Source organism: Antechinus flavipes, chromosome 4, assembly GCF_016432865.1.
Source record: "Antechinus flavipes isolate AdamAnt ecotype Samford, QLD, Australia chromosome 4, AdamAnt_v2, whole genome shotgun sequence".
NCBI classification, from domain to species: domain Eukaryota; kingdom Metazoa; phylum Chordata; class Mammalia; order Dasyuromorphia; family Dasyuridae; genus Antechinus; species Antechinus flavipes.
Genome location: NC_067401.1, coordinates 345,009,128 through 345,029,415, shown reverse-complemented (window position 1 = coordinate 345,029,415; position 20,288 = coordinate 345,009,128). Strand labels below are relative to the sequence as shown.

Here is a 20,288-nt window from a genome sequence, read left to right as displayed (position 1 = left end):
TGCCTCAGAGGAAACGACCTATCTCCACAAGGCTATGCTTCCTATAGCATGCCCAATGCAAATGATGAAACTCCACAGAATCAATCTCCTTTAACTCTAAAATGCAGGGGGGAAAGGAAGGAAGGAAGGAAGGAAGGAAGGAAGGAAGGAAGGAAGGAAGGAAGGAAGGAAGGAAGGAAGGAAGCAAGGAAGGAAGGAAGGAAGGAAGGAAGGAAGCAAGGAAGGAAGGAAAGATGGAAGGAAGGAAAGATGGAAGGAAGGAAAGATGGAAGGAAAGAAGGAAGGAAGGAAGGAAGAAGGAAGGAAGGAAGGAAGGAAGGAAGGAAGGAAGGAAGGAAGGAAGGAAGGAAGGAAGGAAGGAAGGAAGGAAGGAAGATGGAAGGAAGGAAGGAAGGAAGAAGAAAGGAAGGAAAGAAGGAAGAGAGGGAGGGAAGGGAAGAAGGGAGGGAGGGAAGGAACAGAGGGAGGGAAGGAAGAAGAGAGGGAGGAGAGAAAGAAGGGGAAACCATTTGTGTTACCAGATACTTTTCTAAAAACTGGGTATACAAATATAATCAAACATAATAGTCCCTGCCTTCAAGGAGCTCGCATTCTAATGGAGGAAAATCACAGGCAGATATAACAGAATGATTTTCATATGGTAAGGATATACTAAATCTGGGAAATTTAAGGCAAAAGCTCAACTATCAGAGTTCAAAGTATCAGGAGCAGAGTAAAAGCTCTAAATGGAGGAAGCTAAGGAATATGTTCATAAGTCACGAAATGATGGAATAGGAAAACAGGCAGTGGTATGGTAGCCAAACTCAGGTGAGGGAGCCCAGGCAGTTGTTGTCAAAAAGAGCCTGATGGTCATAGGTAGCACAGAGTTAGCAATAGATAAGAGAATATGTCCCTCCATTTATGCCCTACATCCTCAGCCACCTCAGCTTCCCCTGTACTCTAGACTCTTTTGAAACCTTGTCTGGGTTGCTATGGTAACTTCTCTCCTGCTCAGGTGTCTTGGACAGATGCTGATACCAAAGCTTTTGAAGCTATTCTGGAAATCTTCCCCTTTGCTTACCTTAGATGTTGGAAGTTAGAATGGATGGTTTTTGCAGCAGAAAACTGTGCCTTGCCTAAGGCTTGCTAGGAGCTCAGGCAAAGAGTATTTTATATAACAATAATAGTTTTCATACTTAGCTGATAAGGTGAATGGGGCTAAAACTTTGGACCAGAATCTTTAGGGGACTTACCTGCAATATAGATATGATTCACTATTGTAACTTAAGTTTGCTAAGGTATTCTCCAAAAAGCTTTGCTGTGAGATATATGTGTTAAAAGAAAAGTTTGTTTTGGGGGTTGTTTTTTTTTTTAATGAATATTATTAGAAGAGAGAAATATAATAGTCTAAAAGTTATTCAGAGTAAAAGAGCAAATAGAAGAGAACCTCACCCATGTTAGAGTAGCGGTTTGGGACACAGAATGATTGCCTTTAATTGTCTTTTTTTTTTTTTAATATCTGATGCAATAGCCAATTTAGATAGGTTTAGATGCAACCCATCTAAATTTCAGCACTGGCACAAAACCCCATTTTCTCTATTCAATTTTAGCTCTAGCTGTCCCTGGTCTTCTATTCCCACTGCCACACTATAGTACAGACCTTCATTACCATCTACCTGGAGAGGTGTAATAGTTTCTTGACAGGTCTTCCCACTTCCACTCTTCTTTCTCCAAATCGTTTTTTACACTGCCATCTGTCAGACTTGTTTTCCATATTCACAGATCAGGTCATATCACATAACTTGTTGAAGCTCTTAAATGGCTTTCTATAATATCTACTGAGTAATAAGCAGTTACCCAAAGTCCTCCACAACCTGATATCATTCTACTTTAAACTAAAATTTTGAGAGTAAAAATTCTCAATTCTTACCTCTATCATGGATTTTGATTGTGTTACCTGATCTAGTTCACCTGTTCTTGTTTTCATCTCTTTTCATGTCTTTTCCATTTCTTCGTTTGATACATCAGACACAACTTTTAGGGGCAAAATGTGTTGATTCTACTATCATAGATGATGAAGAAAAAATTTTATATACAAATGCTAACAGAATTGCCTTAATTTGTTTTTCTATCCTTTATCATCTATAATTACTTTGAGAATGAAGTATCTCAGAATGCCAAGCCTTCTGCAGAGTTGTTTTCACTTCCACTCTTCTTTGCTATTCTGTGAAATACTAGCTCAAAGTCTTTTACCATTGTCCTCCATACCCCTCACAACTGAGTTTATATTCTAAACCAGTTTGCCCTTGGTTTACATGTTTTTCTATGTGACAAAGAAACAAGGATTCCATGGTTAAGATGCTTTCTAATTTCCTTTGGGCTTCTCATCATAGTAATTACTATATCAACAAGAAGAGAAAATACCAAATGACTAGAAAAATCCATAGATGGAACTATTACCCCCCAAAAAAGTAATCAAGATGACATCAATCACTATTGATCCATATGGCTACTTGCTCATTTCTATAAAATCTTTAGGAGAATTATCTAAGGCACTTGTTAAGGATATGCTTGTTTGAAAATATGAGTTGAGCATAGGCAGGCTTTTGGAAATAATTTTCTACAGAAAACCACATCTTTATTGGCATACAATTACCTGAAATGAGTGTAGAGAGTAGAAGGTCCCACAGAGCTTATTGTTAGTTGATTATTTTCTTAATAGGAATTTCATTTGTAGAACTCTCCTTCAACAAGTTATCTCTCATCCTTATGCTAAAATCATGTAGGATTTCTTGAAACATACAGAAATCATTTATATAGAAATATAGAAAAATATCCCAAGATAATTTCACTTAGAGATTCTCTGCTTTTTGAGTAAGGGCAAAGGATGCCACACCCTGGAAGATGTCCTGCAAGTCCAAATGGAAGAAGTATTCCTTATAAATGGTGAGGTTTACCAGTTGCTCCAGGTTGTGAATAATTTGTGTTGATTACATCAATCCTCAGAATATTAAAATGCTTCTTTGATAAGATCCAAGCAAAATTATTTACATAGGGATCCACTGAATGGATGAAGAATATCTAATTCAAATCATGAATGCAGTTGTTATATCTACTTTGGTCATTTATACAGTTTCTAAAGAAGAAAAATTATCTCAGCACAGATTTGAAAAAAAAAGAGACAGAGAGAAAAATGAATTTGAAAAATCCATTTTTTTCAAGCATCAACTACCAACTTCTTTTGAAAAGCAGCAATCTGACACCAGAAATCCACATTTAAAAAATTTTAATAGCTTTTAAACAATCTTTTGTTGAGTTTATATGACCACAAATAATAGAATTTAAAGAATTAAGTTTGCAAATGACCTAGTAGTGAATGGAAAAACCATGTACTAGAAATGTCATATGATGTACCCAGTTGGTTGTAGCATGTTAACAAAGATGCTTTTGATGCAAAAAAAAATAGTATAAAAGATATTTAGTCAATATATTATTTTATATTTTATATGTATTATATATGTACTATATTTAGTAAACAAAATTTTATGAGAAAGAGACATAAGTTAGTCCATTAGCAAGATCAAGACAAAATAAGTGAATAGCCTTAGTGTTACACTGATATCCATGGGAAGTTAAAATCCCTATTTTTTTTTAAAAGAAGAAACTAGCAAATAAACAAAATAAGGAAGGAATGATGGAAATGAAGAAAAGAACACTTCTGATCAGGACTGTGCTGGAGTCAGCTCAAGTTGGGTTAAAAGTGTTAATTGTTAAATATTCAGAGAAAGCATTGACAACTCAAATATCAACAATCTACAAATCAGGGCTTAATTTATTATTTTGCTAATTATCTTTTTTTTTAAAGAGATGAAGAAAATGTTAATAATGTAAATTAAACTAAAAAGAACATCATACTTTTTTGTAACTAGTCATTAAACACTTACTAACACAATCCTAGCCTCCACTATAACCAGTGAAGATGTCAAAACAGTCTTCCTGTAGCATAGAATGATTGCCTCACCATAGGCTAGGAGATTACCCAGCAGTATTAACTCTTCCCTGAAGAGAAAAGGAAAATATAATAGGAGGGTTAGATCCCTCCTGGGTAGAATAAGTTGTGGTCTCTCCCTTGAATCTACTCCCCAGTAGCAGACAACATCTGGCCCCCTCACGGGCATCCCATTCTCAGAGTGTCCATCAATGTACCAGTGCCTCTGTGTTGTGCTTGCTGACTACCCAACAGATTTCAGAAGCCAGTAATGAACAGCATTAGAAGTAGAGCCCTCAGGCTGGATGATGTTATGAGTTTATTTTCTTGATTTAAAGTTTAAATGTAACCATTTCCCTCAATGTTAGCGGTAGAGTCTTGTCCTTAAATACATGCAAAAAAGGCTCTCTATCTATAAATATCTCAGCCCATTAGGAATATATTTGATAACCATATCCTTGTATACAAATCTATTTCAAGTACATGAATTCTGAATCCTTTAGAGGAATCTGGAATGGACAGGCAATTAGTAGGACCCTAGAGAAAGAATTTTCCTAAAGAAAGAGGCCATGGTCCACATAGTTATTGGATGTAGTTAACAAGATTTAATTCCAAATCAAGTCAGGAATCACAGAATAAACAAATCCAAGGGGTAGATGAGAGGCAGAAAAGAGAGTTTGTTAATAGATGCAAAATCAAGAAAGTAAGCATTAGTATAAAGTCCCAAAGGAGGTTAATGCATGCTGGTGGCTGGGCAATCACACTACTAAGGCATGATCTCTTCCTGGTTTAGTGTCTGGAGCATCCTTTCTGACTTCGAGTATGACTTCATGGCTTCCGGGTACTCACTGAAAATTAATCCACATGCACACACAATTTTCAAGACACCCCATTTGTATCTATTTTTAGTAATCAAATTATAAGAAACAAATAGTTCAAGGCTGATAAATGATCAAATAATAATCATATTCAAATGTTTCCTAATAAAGAACTTGGAGCACATCATCCCATAATGTGTGTATACACACATGGTCCATGGGGAAAGTGGGACATGCAAAGAGAGACACATACATACCAGAAATGTGTGATCAGAGTAAACTTGTGAAGGAAAAACTGCTTTTTTCTGAAACTTCAAGACCAACTACATCTTTGGGCTTTGAAAATACACAATGCTGGGCATAGTTCCAACTAAACATTGTCTATAGTCTCTTCCTGATTGTATGGACCATTCAATTGGATGGTGTTCCATTAGTTTATTTTCATGTCTTCCCTGGTCTCATCGAAACTGGATTTCTCCTGGAAAATGAATGGATGCCCATCAATTGGAGAATGGCTGGGTAAATTGTGGTATATGAATGTCATGGAATATTATTGCTCTGTAAGGAATGACCAGCAGGATGAATACAGAGAGGCTTGGAGAGACCTACATGGACTGATGCTAAGTGAGATGAGCAGAACCAGGAGATCATTATACACTTCGACAACGATATTGTATGAGGATGTATTCTGATGGAAGTGGATTTCTCTGACAAAGAGACTTAACTGAGTTTCATTGGATAAATGATGGACAGAAACAGCTACACCCAAAGAAGGAATACTGGGAAATGAATGTGAACTATTTGATTTTTGATTTTCTTCCTGAGTTATTTTTACCTTCTGAATCCAATTCTCCCTGTGCAGCAGGAGAACTGTTTGGTTCTGCAAATGTGTATTGTATCTAGGATATACTGCAACATATTTAACATATATAGGACTGCTTGCCATCTTTGGGGGGGGGAGGAGGGAGGGAGGGGAAAAAACGAAACATAAGTGATTGCAAGGGATAATGCTGTGTAAAAATTATCCTGGCATGGATTCTGTCAATACAAAGTTATTATTAAATAAAATTAAATTAAAAAAAAAAAAGAAACTGGATTTCTCTCTGAAAACTACTTAACTCATAATTGAGTTCATTTTTTTTTTTTCAGTTTTTGCTGGTCATCTCAGTTAATTCCTGTTAGTATGTGAAGATTAGAAAGTCTCTCTCCAACTGATAGTTGGGTTTTTTTTTTTTTTTTTTTTTTTAGGCAAGGCAATTGAGGTTAAATGACTTTCCCAGAGTCACACAATTAACACTTGTGTCTGAGGTCAGATTAAGCTCAGATCCTCCTAACTCCAGGACTGGTACTCTCTCAATTATACTCCTTAGCTGTTCCAGTTGTTTATTTTTTTTTAAATCCTATACCTAAACTTGAATCAGTGCTTTGTTCCAAATAATTATTTGATTTAAATTTAGAAGTTCCTAAGATCCTCCGCAATTTGACGTGTACACTAATGTGAATCAGAACAAAAACAACTAAAAGATGTAGATAAAAAAAAAAAAAAAGTCTACTGGCCACTTCACTTGAATCCATGTATACTTCACTTAGACATAGAATATACTTTCCCTCAGTTGGATGTAATGGAAAGGTCCTGCAACCTTAAGATTATTCTCTAAAAACTGTCTCCACCCACTTACTTCCCACCTATTCACTGCCTAAGAGTGGCACTGTAGGAAGAATTCTTAATTTAGAGTCAAACAAGGTGGGATATATATTCGGTCACTCCCTGTGTGATTTTAGACTCACTCCCTATGATACTTACTCCTGCATGATCATTGCCAAATCTCTTTACCTTTTGGGACTTCAGTTATCTCATCTGTAAAAATGAGAGTATTAGGCTTTGTTCAGTCATAAACAAGTCTTCATGACCCGACTTGGTGTTTTCTTGGCAAAGATGCCGGAGTTTTTGTCATTTCCTTCTCTAGCTCATGTTACCAATGAGGAAACCATTGGGTTGCGTGACTTGCCCAGGATCATACAGCTAGTGCCTGAGGCAATATTTGAACCCACAAAGTTGAGTTTTCCTGGCTCTAAGCCTAGCACTCTTTCCACGTGTCACCTTGCTGCCTTCCCTGTATTAGACTTCAGTGGTTCCTTCCAGCCTTACATTAATAGATAATCCTATGGCCCAAGGTGGGAGGAGGGAGGAATAATGTCTCCTCCTAAGCCAACTACACCATCCGAAGAACTATTCTTTGAGCCTCTGTTCTACCTTCCAGAGTAAATGAAGGGCATGGAGTTAGGGGATGTCAGGGAGAGACTTACCACTTCCCCATCACACCATGCTACTCTATATCCACTGAAACTTGCTCCTGGTACAGTTTCAGCTAGGTATACATCTTGTTAATTGCATGATTCCATGATGCTCACTATCATCCCTGCAAAATACCACATGAAATATTTTTTCTGTTAGTGTTTTAAATCAAAATAAATGTTGATTTTGCTTCTCAGTTTTGTGATGTAAGATTTATTTAGAGAACCTCACAACATCTCCAGAGAATGTTGAACACACCCTCTCCCCCAGAGGCTACACAACCAAGATGGCAGACAATTCTAGAGAAGAAATCCATTGGGACTTTGGCAAGGATTCAAGGGAGGTTATGTTAATCCCTGCACATTTGTCCTCTTTTTCTCTAGCTGTCCATATTGTGGCACACGTGGTCAACATGGAGCGCTATCACATTGGCCAATCCAAAGGGGCTGGGGAGCTGCCAAACAAGCTTTCTTACCTTGGCAACAACCCAAATGAAAGCTACCTGAACCCAATCAGGAAATATGACACAGTGAGTTTCCTTCAGTGCTTGTCCATTTTTCTCATCTGAGAAATCTTCCTCTTTTGATCTCTCTGTCAAGAAAACCATATTTCAAAACCTTTTAATAAAAGAGAGCAAGGCAGAGGGTCTGCCAAATGCTAACATCAATTTCAGCTAAAAAATGTGGATTTTTTTTTTTTTTTACTATAAACTGCTGAGAGGGTACACAGCAAGGAAAAAAAGCAAGGAATGGCACTTAATTAGTTTATTGGGGGAAGGGAGAGTAGATTAGGTCTAGTATAAAATGCAATAAACCTGTTAAAATGCAATATTTTACATTTTAAAACCTTGCATAAGAGAACTTTTTTTTCACCTTGTGTCAGACTCATAACTATGAAGTATCATCCAAATTCAGGGAATATAAATTGGATGTCTTCATTTTCAATTTGCAAATTGTTTTTTTGACCCACTCTGATAGGCCTCATATTTTGGCATACATTTGAATTGCTGCTGGTATATATCTGATATTGGGGAAATGAGCTAATTTTATGGCTAGTGTTACCATTAGAGTTAACTGTGACTGCACAGAGAGGCTGATTATTGAAGGAAGAGGATGATAAAAATACAATCATCCAAATTATCAATAATCTCCATACATACACTGTGTTAGCTATCTTTCTCTTGGGAACACAAAAGTATTTTAATGAAAGATCTGAAGCCTGGGTTCAAAAAATCCTAGCTCTTCCACTAAGTCTTCTGCAGTGTTTTCTAGCCCCCTAAAATTCTGAGTTTGAGTTCTGATTCCAATAATCACTGCTGTGTGACCCTGGGTAAATAAGGTAATGCCTCTTAGCTTTGGTTCCCTCATGTGTAAAAGGGCAATAATAGTGATTATGATGATAAAAATTAGCAGTAATAATGCTTTTTTTGGTAAGATGTTTTAGAATGTTTAAAAGCAGCTTATTCTCTTAAAGGTTTAAACATTCCACTTTTTTTCTTGCTTACACTATTATTTTATGCTATTTTTGAGTAAAGTGTTCACTTTACTAAAGGTAAATTTCAGGCTATCCCCCAGTAAAAGAAAGTCCTTTACAAATTAATATCAGCTTATTTGAACTGAAACCTTCTTCTAGAGCTCAGCTTCTAAAACTGTGGTTTGTGACCCCATATGGAGTCTTATAATAGAATATGGGAATCATGAAATTATGATTTATTATCAGTAAATATTTGGTTTGCATACCTATTTCTTATATCTCTATACCCAAGGTAATGTCAAAACTTATCAGGAAAAATGGGTTGTAAATAGGAAAAGTTTAAGAAGCTCTGCCTGTTAACAAAGGTTGACAAACTATGGCCCTTGTGTCAAATACAGTTGTAAAGCCTAGGAACTAAGAATGTTGTTGTTTTAACATTTTTAAATAAAATTTTGTTGTATTTTTTAAAATATAAAAACCAGTCAGTTCTCAAACCTTGCACAAGTAGACAAGCTGATTTGACCTGACATCCATGGTTGGTCTTGCCTGCTGTTGTAGGAGAAGGGAACTGCTTCCCTGATTCCCTAAGCTGAAAAAGGTCCCTCAGTCAGCCAGTCTGTCAGTAAACTAGAATTTATTACATTTTTACTATGTGCCAAGCCCTGTTCTAAGAGGGAGAGGAGGGGAGAAATAACAAGATTTGAATTTATCATATCATTCTATTTGAATTCTCTTATGCATTCATCCACATTTTTTAAATACTATATTTATTTAGATACATAGGTCAACCCCTCCTACCAAGTTCTTTGAGAACCAGGAAAGTAATGTTTACCTTTGTATCCCTAGCATCTTGCAATTACAAATAGACAATGCTTGTTGAGTATTTCTTCCTTCCTTCCTCCTTTCCTTTTTTCCTTCCTCCCTTCTTTCCTTCCTTTTCTCCCTTTTTCATCTTTCCTTCATTCTTCCCTATTTCCTTCCTTCCTTCCTTCCTCTTTACTTCCTTCCTTGTTTCCTTTTTTCTTTCCTTCCTTCCTTCTTTCCTTCCTTTCTTCCTTATTTCTTTCCTTCCTTTCTTCCTTCTTTACTTCCTTCCTTGTTTCCTTCCTTCTTTCCATTCTTCTTTCCTTTTTTTATCTTTCTTTATTTTTTCTTCCTTCTTTTTTTCATTTTTTCTTTCTTTCATAAAATATCTTAGGCTCTTGCTTTCCAGTCATTAATAGGAAAAGTACTAATTGAGATGTATTTCTTTCAGAACATAATTACCGAATTCCTAACCACAATAGCTGGTATAACTGGACTGGTGATTTCCATCATTTTGATTTTGATCATGACCTCATCAACTAATTTCATTAGACAGGTGTCATATGAGTTATTCTGGTATACACATCACACATTTGTTATCTTCTTCCTTGTCTTGGTTCTCCATGGAACTGGGTAAGTACACATTCTATTCATAGACGATAATATATTAAAACTCTATGCATCCCAAAAACCTTTGATTGTCATTCTGATAGATTTCATAACACAGAGATAGACTTTAGCCATGCTTCTATCACTGTGTGGTGCTAGAAAATTTACCTGACATTCACCTCATTATACCATTTGTAAAAAGAAAGAGTTTAAAAAGAAAATGTTGAAGATCTGTTCTGTATCTGTATCACTCTTGCTTCAATGACCTCAATGTCATACTACTAAGAGAAAATGTTCCTATTAGAGAATGATATTTCATAACTAAATTTGCACAAGATCATATATAATTACTCCACCCAGGTGGAGAGAAAAGAAATTCAGATAGTTTGTCATTTGCCCAAGATTATAGAATAGTCAATACATGGTCAAGCTAGAACTTGAATCCAAGTCTCCTTCCTCTTAGTACAGTGGTAGCTACCACATTTTCATAAAAGAACTGTGATTCCCTATTATGAATTATAGATTTGAACAAAGAATTTCAAGCTAAAATTGGAAATCTTCAGCACAATGTAGCACGTGGAATCCAACATTTTCTGATTCTAGATAAATTTACTTGTGTTTAAACATACACAAGCTAGATCCCTGGAGGGGTGATTTCCTCATTTTACACTTGCTTCCCATCCAGCCTCTGTGATTGTTTTCCAAGGCTTGTGGTTCCAAGCACCAGCTAAGTGACAGGTATTCACAGTCCAAAAAGAGCAGCATGGGCCACTTTTCAATGTGTGTCTAAGGAAGATAATCAACCATAAAGTGTGAAACAGCCCTATGAAGTACACTATTGGAGAAGGAACATCAGGCAGTCTAATGTCATCTACTCTCCCTTTCCCAATACATCTCAAACTGGTTCTGCTCCTTTAGCAGAAGGCCAGACTCATTGCCATCACTATGGCCATTGCCATCATCACTGATTGTCATTGCTACTGTCCCTAAGAGGCAACAGAAGACATGTAAATGGGATGAGATTGGGGGCAGAGGACCTAGATTCGAATTAATGCTATACTTACTATACGGCCATTATTAACATTTATGTTCTGTCAAATAGATATTTTGTCTGTGACTCATTCAGTTATTCAGTGAGAAATAAGCATTAATAAATGCTATGTGCCGAATATTGTGCTAAATTCTTTGATTAACAAAAAAAGCAATTTTTGCCTTCAAGAAACTCAGATTTTAATCTGCATTTGAGAAATCCACATTAACAATATTCTATCCTGGCACCTTGATGACTTTAGGTAACTAGTCTCTCAAGTCTGGAATTCACTCCCCCTCCTCAACTTCATTTCCTAAGAGCTTTAGATTCTGCCAAGACATAACTTAGGTGCCACCTCACACATAAAGCATTTCCTGATTCCCTTCCCTCCTAGTCAGTACTCTCTCCAACTTTAAATTTCTTTGTACTTTTTACATACAAGGTATATTTTTTGCTGAAATCATTATATGTTGCATCTTCCCAGTAGAATGTAAGTCCTTGAACGGGTCTATTTTATTTTTGTCTTTGAGACCACAATGTCTTGCATTTTGTAGGCCTTTTTTGATTTTTTAATTAAATCAATCAATAAGCATTTCTTTAGTGTCTATCATGTGTCAGGCACTGTGCTAGGCACTGGGGATGCAAAGACAGAAGTTAATCAATTGAATTGAACTGAACTGACTTTGGAAGTTCTAAAGCATGATATAAATGTGAGCTATAATTATGTAATCCAGTGGTTCTCATCTATTGGTTTGCAAATCCCTCGAGGGGTTCTTCATGATGGTCAAAGGGGTTCATGCTAAAAATTCTATAGTGTTGCCTCAATCAGTAAGTAATTATAAAAAAAATTAGGAGTAGTATATCAAATTACCCTGGAGGTTCACAATGAATTTTTTTGTTGTTGAAAGTGGTTCATGGAACAAAAAGTTGGAAACCATTGATCTAATCTAACCCTTCATTTTACTGCAGAGGAAAGAGATTCAGAACTGTTAAGTGATTTGCTGAAGGTTACAAAGCTAGTAAGTGATAAAGCCACAATGGAGAAGTCAGGCCTGCTGCTTCAAAGTCTACTATGCTTCCCACTACTCTCACACTGCTCAATTCCCCACCTGCATTTCAATTTAATAACAATTTTCTTGCTCAGGGCAGTTCTAGCTGGGCCTCTGGGTAGTTTTCTGAGTGCAAACTAGCTTGTCTACTTGGGGATGTCAAGGTCTCACAGCTGTCTTCTGTCAGAGGAACTACCCTTTTTCCTGGGGGTCTGCTCCAGCTCCTTTCATGACAGCTGTTGCTAATGCTGTTACCTTGCAGTGTGGTTGAGAATCCCCCCAGATTCCCTACTTGCATAGTAATCCTTTCCATAGTGATTCCTTATGTATTTCCCTTACCTTAACCCCACCACTATGTAAACACAAGGTAATCTAATTTTGTAGAGAAACTTTTGGCATTTTTTAATGTGAATGAATTGGTATAAACTGTAAAATGCAATATTTACTTTTTTGAGAAACTTATTTGGGTATAGGGACTTCATTTAATGGCATCTAGGTACTATAGTGGACAGAGTCCTAGGCCTGGAGTCAAGAAGCTTCATTTCCCTGAGTTCAAATCTGGCTTCAGATACTTATTAACTGTATAACTCTGAGCGAGTCACTTGTCTCAGCTTCCTCCTCTGTAAAAATGAGCTGGAGAAAATGGCAAATGGCTCCAATATCTTTGCCAAGAAAACCCCAAATATATCATAAAAAGTCAGAGAGGACTGAAATACTCAACCACAACTACACTTAATCTTGGGTGCTTTAAGGATCCTGGAGTTAAATGGGCATGAATGAAGTCACTTGCAAATTCCAAAGGAAGATCTAGTAAAAGTAGATTCATTTGTTTGGGTGGGGTTTGGGGATTTTTCTTTTGTTTTAAAGTAGACCTACAATGTCTTTGCTGTAGGGAAGTATCAGTGAATAAACCTCTCTGATACTGTAGATCAGCCCCTGTTCTGCAAAGTAGGTTGCAGAGAGTTGCCTGGAGCTTTGTGATAACTTGCCCAGGGTCATACAGGCAGTGGGTGTCAGAAGCTGTTCTTGGACCCATGGACATTGTTATCTACTACTAGGTGCAACTCTTGAACTTGTTAAAGCCTTACAGATCCTTCTAAGATTAACAATGTTGTCACCCACATAGTAAACTCTTAATAAATGTTTGTTAACAAAATAACCGACTTCCTAAATTAGTCATTCTGTGAATCACTTTTTTTTTTAATTGGAGAATTAAATATAACTGCTTACCTAACTGAAAATATTTTCCAGGCTAGATAACCTCCACAAAGCTGTCCAGTCAGAATGATTCATGATGTCCAGATGGTTTCTATGGATATCCAGCTGCTCTCTGTTTTCATACCCCATAAGGTGCAAAAAGTCTGGGTGACCCAAGAAACCACCAGGATAATGAGTTTGTGTAGGGTCAGAGTTTCTCAGTTTCCAGTATTAATGTTTCCCTCAATTTAGTATAATATAGTTTTATTGAAATAAAAGAGAAATTCCAATATGACTACTCTGACTGTCCATGCAGCTCCACCAGATTACAGGTGAACAAACTTGGAAATGGACTCTGAAACGGGTCTCAGGAACAACTGGCCAAAGGTCAATCTATATTTGAATTAATAATAGTCATACCAACCGGTAAGGCTCACTTCAAGTACCCACCTCAGATCTTTGAATGTGATTATGAAGGAAGCTTCATAAATGATCTACAGTGACCCTGTCAGACTCTAGGCCATGCAGGAGTCTTTGAAAAGCTAAAACTACTGTGCCTTGCCCTTTTACTGACCTTTTTCCTCAAAGTCCTTTCCATCAATCAAAAAATGAGAAGGAAAAAGTTAAATAAACTTGCAAAAGAAAGGAGGACCGATTGACAGAAAGATAGCCAGTTGACCAAAATCAGCTTTCAGAATTAACTAGAGAATGATTCTATGGATCATGAATATGGGCAAATTAAAAAAAAAAAAACTTTCCTTTTTCAATTCTTTTCTTTTTCTCTTTTCCCCTTTCTTTTTGTGTGATTTGTTTTTCCTATCTTATACATGAATTGAAGCATACCAGCCACTCACAGCCTGAATCCTACCAATTGGCTGGCACTGAAGCTTTGACCTGCTCTGTTGATCTGGGCTAGTTCACTTTCTCCTTAGGCAGCCTGGTCACCCTTTGCTTCTGGGGACTTATACTGATTCCAGGAGTAGTGTGCACATCAATTTTAGCCCTATTTCAACTCACATCTCCCAAGCTCCAGCCTCAGCTTCCTCGGCATCAGGGATTATAAGTGTGTACCACCATCCTTGGTTTATTTAGAAAGCTTTTAATAGAACAACATAAAGGAAGTTAAATGATTTCTGACTTGGGAGTCAGAAAGATTTATCTTCAGATTCTGTCTCCAGAATTTATTAGCCGTGTGACTATGGAAAAGTCATTTAACCTCTCTCTATTTCAATTTTCCCCACCTGTAACATGGGAATATTAATGCCTATAATGCTTCTACCTCTACTGTTTTTCTGTCAGATTCAAGCTTTGCAGAGCTTTAAATGTTATGTGAAAGTTATTAAAACAATAATCAACCAAATTATTTATAGAGGAGGCAACTAGAGATTAAATGGCTTTTCCAATTGCCCACAGTTCATTTGACACAGAATTTGTACTTGGGTTTTGTGCCATCAAATCCAGAAAACTTTCTGCTGATCCAAATTGTATTCTCTAGAAGCACTTTAAAGTCCCTTTTGCTCAAAATTCTAGGGTCCATCCTTTTTTTTTTTTTTTTTTTTCCCTTTTGAGGAACAAGGAGTACTAAATGATTTTGAATAGTTAGAAAAGAAATGCTCCATTCATTGATAGGCCATTCTATTTGCAAATACTAGGATAGGTGTTGATAGGTCATAATATTACTAAAACAAAGGACCAGAATGTACAATCAGGTTCTCTGATCCATGCTAAGGAAATGATAATAATGATAACATATTCTAAAGAAGCTAATTTACAGGCAGTTAGGTAGTACAGTAAAGAGAATGCTGGGCCTAGTCAGGAAAACTCATCTTGCTAAATTGAAATCCAGCCTCAGACACTTACTAACCATGTGATCCTGGGCTAATCACTTAACCTTGTTTGCCTTAGTTTCTCATCTATAAAATGAACAGGAGAAGGAAATGACAAAGCACTCCAGTATCTTTGGCAAGAAAACTCCCCAAATGGGCATGAAGAGTCAGACATGACTAAAGCAACTGAACAAAACAACAAACTAATCTGTCACTATATTCTAGAATGAAATGGTCTTACAATGTTACATCATTGGGGAAAAAATGTTGAAAGGAAAATGCCAATGTTTGTCTTTTGTCTTTTGGGTATTTTTTGTATGAGAAGACAGATTGTCCGAAGTCAGACACCGGAGAGTTTGATGCTTCACAATGTCACCTACTGTAAAGATCATCTTACTGAATGGGAAGAAACCACTCGGTGCCCCTTGCCACAGTTTTCTGGCAATGAACCTTCGGTAAGAATGATCCCTCCTGATCTTTCTCACAAAAACTTAGTTAAAATATAAATAAATGGGAATTTTGTTTCTTTTTTTCTAATTAAAAGAAAAGTATTTTATGTCACTGACACATTTTTTATTTACTTTTGTCTACTTTTTGTCTTTTTGTCAACTAACTACTAACAAATAATTTTTGATTGTTTACAAAGAAGTGTAATGCAATGGCTTATTCAAAAAAGCAAAAAATGATTTGCTTTATCATGCCTCCCCTTCCACCACTTCACTTTATTTGATTTTTTAATGTTTTTATACTTATATGAGAATGTAGATATTACTGATGTTTTGAATTCAAGTACATACTTCAAATAAAAAATGAAAGTCCTATAAAAGACATTACTCAAGAAAAAATTTATTTCCACCCAGTCCTTCTATTCCTTCTATCCCCCAATCCTTTCTCCCAACTCTTTTTTGTTCCCTGTTGCACCTTAGGAATGGACAGGTAGACCTTAATCAAAAGATTGGGACCACATAAAAGAGATACATTGAAAAGAAGTAAATTGAAAAATAGAGGAAGCAGCAGACAAAAACAAAAGGTTTGGCCCTAAAAGATCACATAGATGAGATATGAATGCAAAGGAATCAGGTAATTAATTGGCCAATATATCATGAATACAGAATATTTATTTAAAAAAAAAAAAGCTCCTTCCCTATACCTTAAAAACCATACTTTAAGTCACTGTAGTGCATTATTTTAAAGAGGAAAACATACAAGGAGAAATGTTAAAAACAGAAGGAAACTGAATAGACATGTCCATTAGACTGTAGCTCTTTTAATGGCCAGTATAGATTCTCTCTATCTTAAACTAAACTATCGTTAGCCACTATCCAACCTGCATATTAATGAAGGACATGAATGCTTCTCTAAAATTTTCAGCTACAGTGTCTCCATAAAAAAATCAATACCCTCCAACGCACCATGAATACAGACCAGAGCCTGCTCCTTGCTGCATGCACTGACATTAATTATCATTAAAAGGGGGGAAACTTACCCATCTCTCTGTTAACTCTCTCCTGCCACACCTCCTTGCACACCCAAACTCATGTTGTCAGTCTTTCCCATTATTTTTAATGGATCCTGATTCAAAGCTTGTGTGGGCTGTACAATTACCGCTTGGCTGAACTGTGCAGTATTCTATCTGATGTCTCGTAGACCCTGAAAGGAAAAGGCATCCCAAGGACACAACGAGGTTCCTATACTCCACTGCATCATACCTATTTTGTCTCTTTATTTCCTATCTTTCTACTCAACTCTTTAACTCCATGTAGCTCTTGGATTCCAATTAATATCACTCCTGTACAGACAAATCCTCACTATTCCAAGAATCAGTTTTCATCATAATATAACCTTCATATTAATTAAACCAATTACAGGGACAAATTATAACTCATGCAATTCTTCAGCTCCCCAAGATTACAGATTCCAAAGATAGATGTTTATAGCAGTTCACAAAGATTTCTGGATTCTTCTTAGTCAAGTAAAGGACCTTAACATTCTTAAAAAAAATATATGTTTTTGTGTTTTAAAGCTATTAGTGAGTGGTCACAATGCTTCAGACAAAAGCTTTAGTTAAGCCTGAACAAAGGACATCAAATAGTCTTTTCTTATGCTAGGTTTTATTTTCAGATGAAAGCAGGCAAAATTAAAGGGGTAGAAACACAAGAAACTAATACTGCTTGACTAGTACTATTTCATTCCTGGTAGAAAATTACAAGAATTTCTTTTTGTACATATCTGCAAATTTTTTTTAAAAAGTCTTTGTGTAGAAGAGAGTATAATAAAACCAGGAATTGTGGGGGGGAGGAGGGAATAACTGAAATTTAGAGTTGTTAGGTTCCTTAGAATAAAGTCCAGATGAGAAGGATTGATTATAAACTGAGTTGTCAATCAGGGAAAAGACTTATACAGACAGAAAGAAAAATGGGTAAAAATTCAAAAGAAAGTCATAACATACTGAAAACTATCATACTATAAAAGAAAATTAAGCTCAAATCCTCAATACAAAAGAAATTCTCTTAATTCCCCAGAAATCATGGAATATTGGCAAGAAATACAAAAGAGAAATAATCTTAGTTTAGAAATTATGTTAGACACCAAAGCTTTTAAAACAAAGACAAAGAAAAAAATAGAGAAATTGAAACACATAAAAAAGAATTCAAAGATTTAACCAAAAGAGAGGCAAGTTTGGAATTAAAAATATATATAAATGGAAGAAAAAAATTTCAGAAGAGAAGCAAAACTTTGCAAAAACAGGAATTTTATTCAAGTCAAAGTGACTGACCTTGAACATAAAGATAAATTTAGAACTAAAAGTACCCAGAGGAGGATGATAAATTTTAAAATCTTATTATCATACCAGAAGAAATAGTACAAGAAGCCTGTAACTTTTAAATAAGTATTTATCTATTCCATGGACTAACACTTGAAATTCATACCACAATTTAATTTTAGAATCTTAGCACCTAACAGCAAATTTTATAAACATCAAAATTTTTTAAACAATTTGTTTTATAAAATCAGATTTTCAACTATGAAAAAACATCAATTCAAATACTTTAGCTTTATTTTAAAGCTACAATACATTGGGAGTATGAAATTCAATAATGTCTTTTAAAAAAAGAAATCTGAGGCAATCAGAAATAACATATTTCCCAAAATTGAGCCTAATAATTAATGAAAAAGATAGAAACCCCCCTCCCAATAAAAGAAACATTTGAGCCACCCTAAAACAAGATGGGAGCAGACTTACAGGTTTTCCAAAAAAAAAAAAAAAAAATAGAAACACAACAAGAATAAATAAGTACAACAGTCAAGGAAAAAAAAAAAAAAAAAAAAACCTAAACCACCATACCTCACATTTATAGGGTATTGCTTAACAACAACAACAAAATTGAATTAAGAGGCAAAAAGAGGGGCCGTTAGTAAAGGGCAAAAAGCATCTAATTGCTAAAGAGTTTGAGTCAAGGAAAGGGAAGAAGAGTAAAATGATTATTTGTGGATAAGTGTTCCCTTATAAGCAAAACACTATCTTTTGTGGTATAGATAACACAGTGAGGTAATACTAAAACAGAGAGAAGACAAAATAGGGTCAAAAAACAAACATTTCCCTATTGATCATAGTGCTGAGTGAAAAGGAAATGGTATGGTAATTTTTAAAAAGCATATCAATAAGAATGTGGAGTTAAGGGAAAGTAAAATAAAAGCAATGGGATAGAGGTGGTGGGCAAGGAAGCTTTCACTGTGGCAAAGAATGCCATTAAAGCATATAACCATAAAAGGAATCATAAGAGAAAGGGTCCTTATAATGGATTTCATCTGGACAGAAATACTTCCTTTGAGTTGTGGATCCCACAAACCAGGAACAGGGATTTATGGGTCACTAAAAGTATTTGGCACCTGTGGTAGTGTAAGCAAAGATAGGGTAGCCTGCTCCTCAAAGAACTGAGTGATCATTGAAAGGATAAAGAGCAAAATATCACTATAATTTCAAATATAGTGATGCTGTCCATGCAACAATGCTTTCTTCCTAAAATGATATTTCTTACAGTGAACATAATAGAAGAAATGCCCTACAGAAAAAGACATATAAAATAAATGAATGAATACATAAATCATACATATGAGGAAGAGAGAATATAGTAAGATCTAAACACATCAACATGTAAAGAGCATAAAGAAGGGAATTCAGATTTGATATGCCAGAAAATACTTCATGAGGTACATATAAAGAAGGAATAAGTGAAAACATAACACAACACACAAGTGAGATAATCTAATTCAGTGTAATCTTAAGGAGAGTAGATATAAAAGGGAGAACAGAGTAAATAAAAACTTCTTAGAAAAGAGTGCTACAAAATAATGTTATATAAGTTAAGCTAGGGGTGAACATCTGAAGTGGAGAAAGGGAAGAGTCAAAAACAGGAGCACAGATGATGAATGCATTGATAAAATGAAACAATGATAAACTATTAATTTAAGAAAATTCAAAGACAGTGCAAAGGGAATAGAGGGCAATCTGTATGAACATACTAGCATTCAACTGATATAAGTATAGTTAGTTACAGAGATGTCCACTTAAAGGAGGAGAGATTAAAAATCAGCACAAAAGAAATAAATGAAGAAAACTATAATCCTAACTGATGTGTAACCTTAAAGATGAATAGATTAAGCAATCCAATAATATTGAAAGGGAATAGCAGAAATTATAAGAAAATAAAACTTCAATAATTTGAAATGAAATGAAAAACATGAAAAAACATTTTCAAAAGATAAAGATCCATGTGAAATGAAAATGAAAGTTGGAAATCAAATTTACTACATATAACTAATTCCAAATAAACATGAGTATCAATCTTGTAAACACAAAGCAAAAATAGAACCATATAATTTTAGAGATCAAGGATACTTTGTTGTATTTATGTGTTCAATGTACATTAAAACAATATCAAAGTTTTAAAATGATGTAAAAGTTAACTGAATTGCAAATGGATATAGCTAGCACAAAACAATAATTGTTGATTTAATTTGTTCATTTGTTAATACTTTTTAAGACTTTAATGCCTCTCTCAAAACTGAATGTCTAACAATTTTTTTTAAAAAAGGAAAATATAGAGCTGAAAACATTAGAAAAATTAGATTTAAAAGATTTATGACATCTTCTGAATGAGACTTTAAAAATATGCATATTTCTCAGACTAAACCATTATCTTTATAACAATAAAACT

At 35.3% G+C, this 20,288-nt stretch overlaps 1 protein-coding gene across 1 annotated transcript in view; it reads left to right on the top strand.

Annotated features, from left to right (window-relative positions):
• The window catches only part of NOX3 (NADPH oxidase 3), a 109,146-nt gene that overhangs the window by 18,024 nt on the left and 70,834 nt on the right, over positions 1–20,288 (top strand). Inside the window, exons 2-4 of the mRNA XM_051997994.1 lie at positions 7,465–7,610; positions 9,810–9,991; positions 15,395–15,524. Coding sequence (XP_051853954.1) covers positions 7,494–7,610; positions 9,810–9,991; positions 15,395–15,524 — 429 coding nt within the window. The 5' untranslated portion in view covers positions 7,465–7,493. The remainder of the gene's footprint in view (positions 1–7,464; positions 7,611–9,809; positions 9,992–15,394; positions 15,525–20,288) is intronic.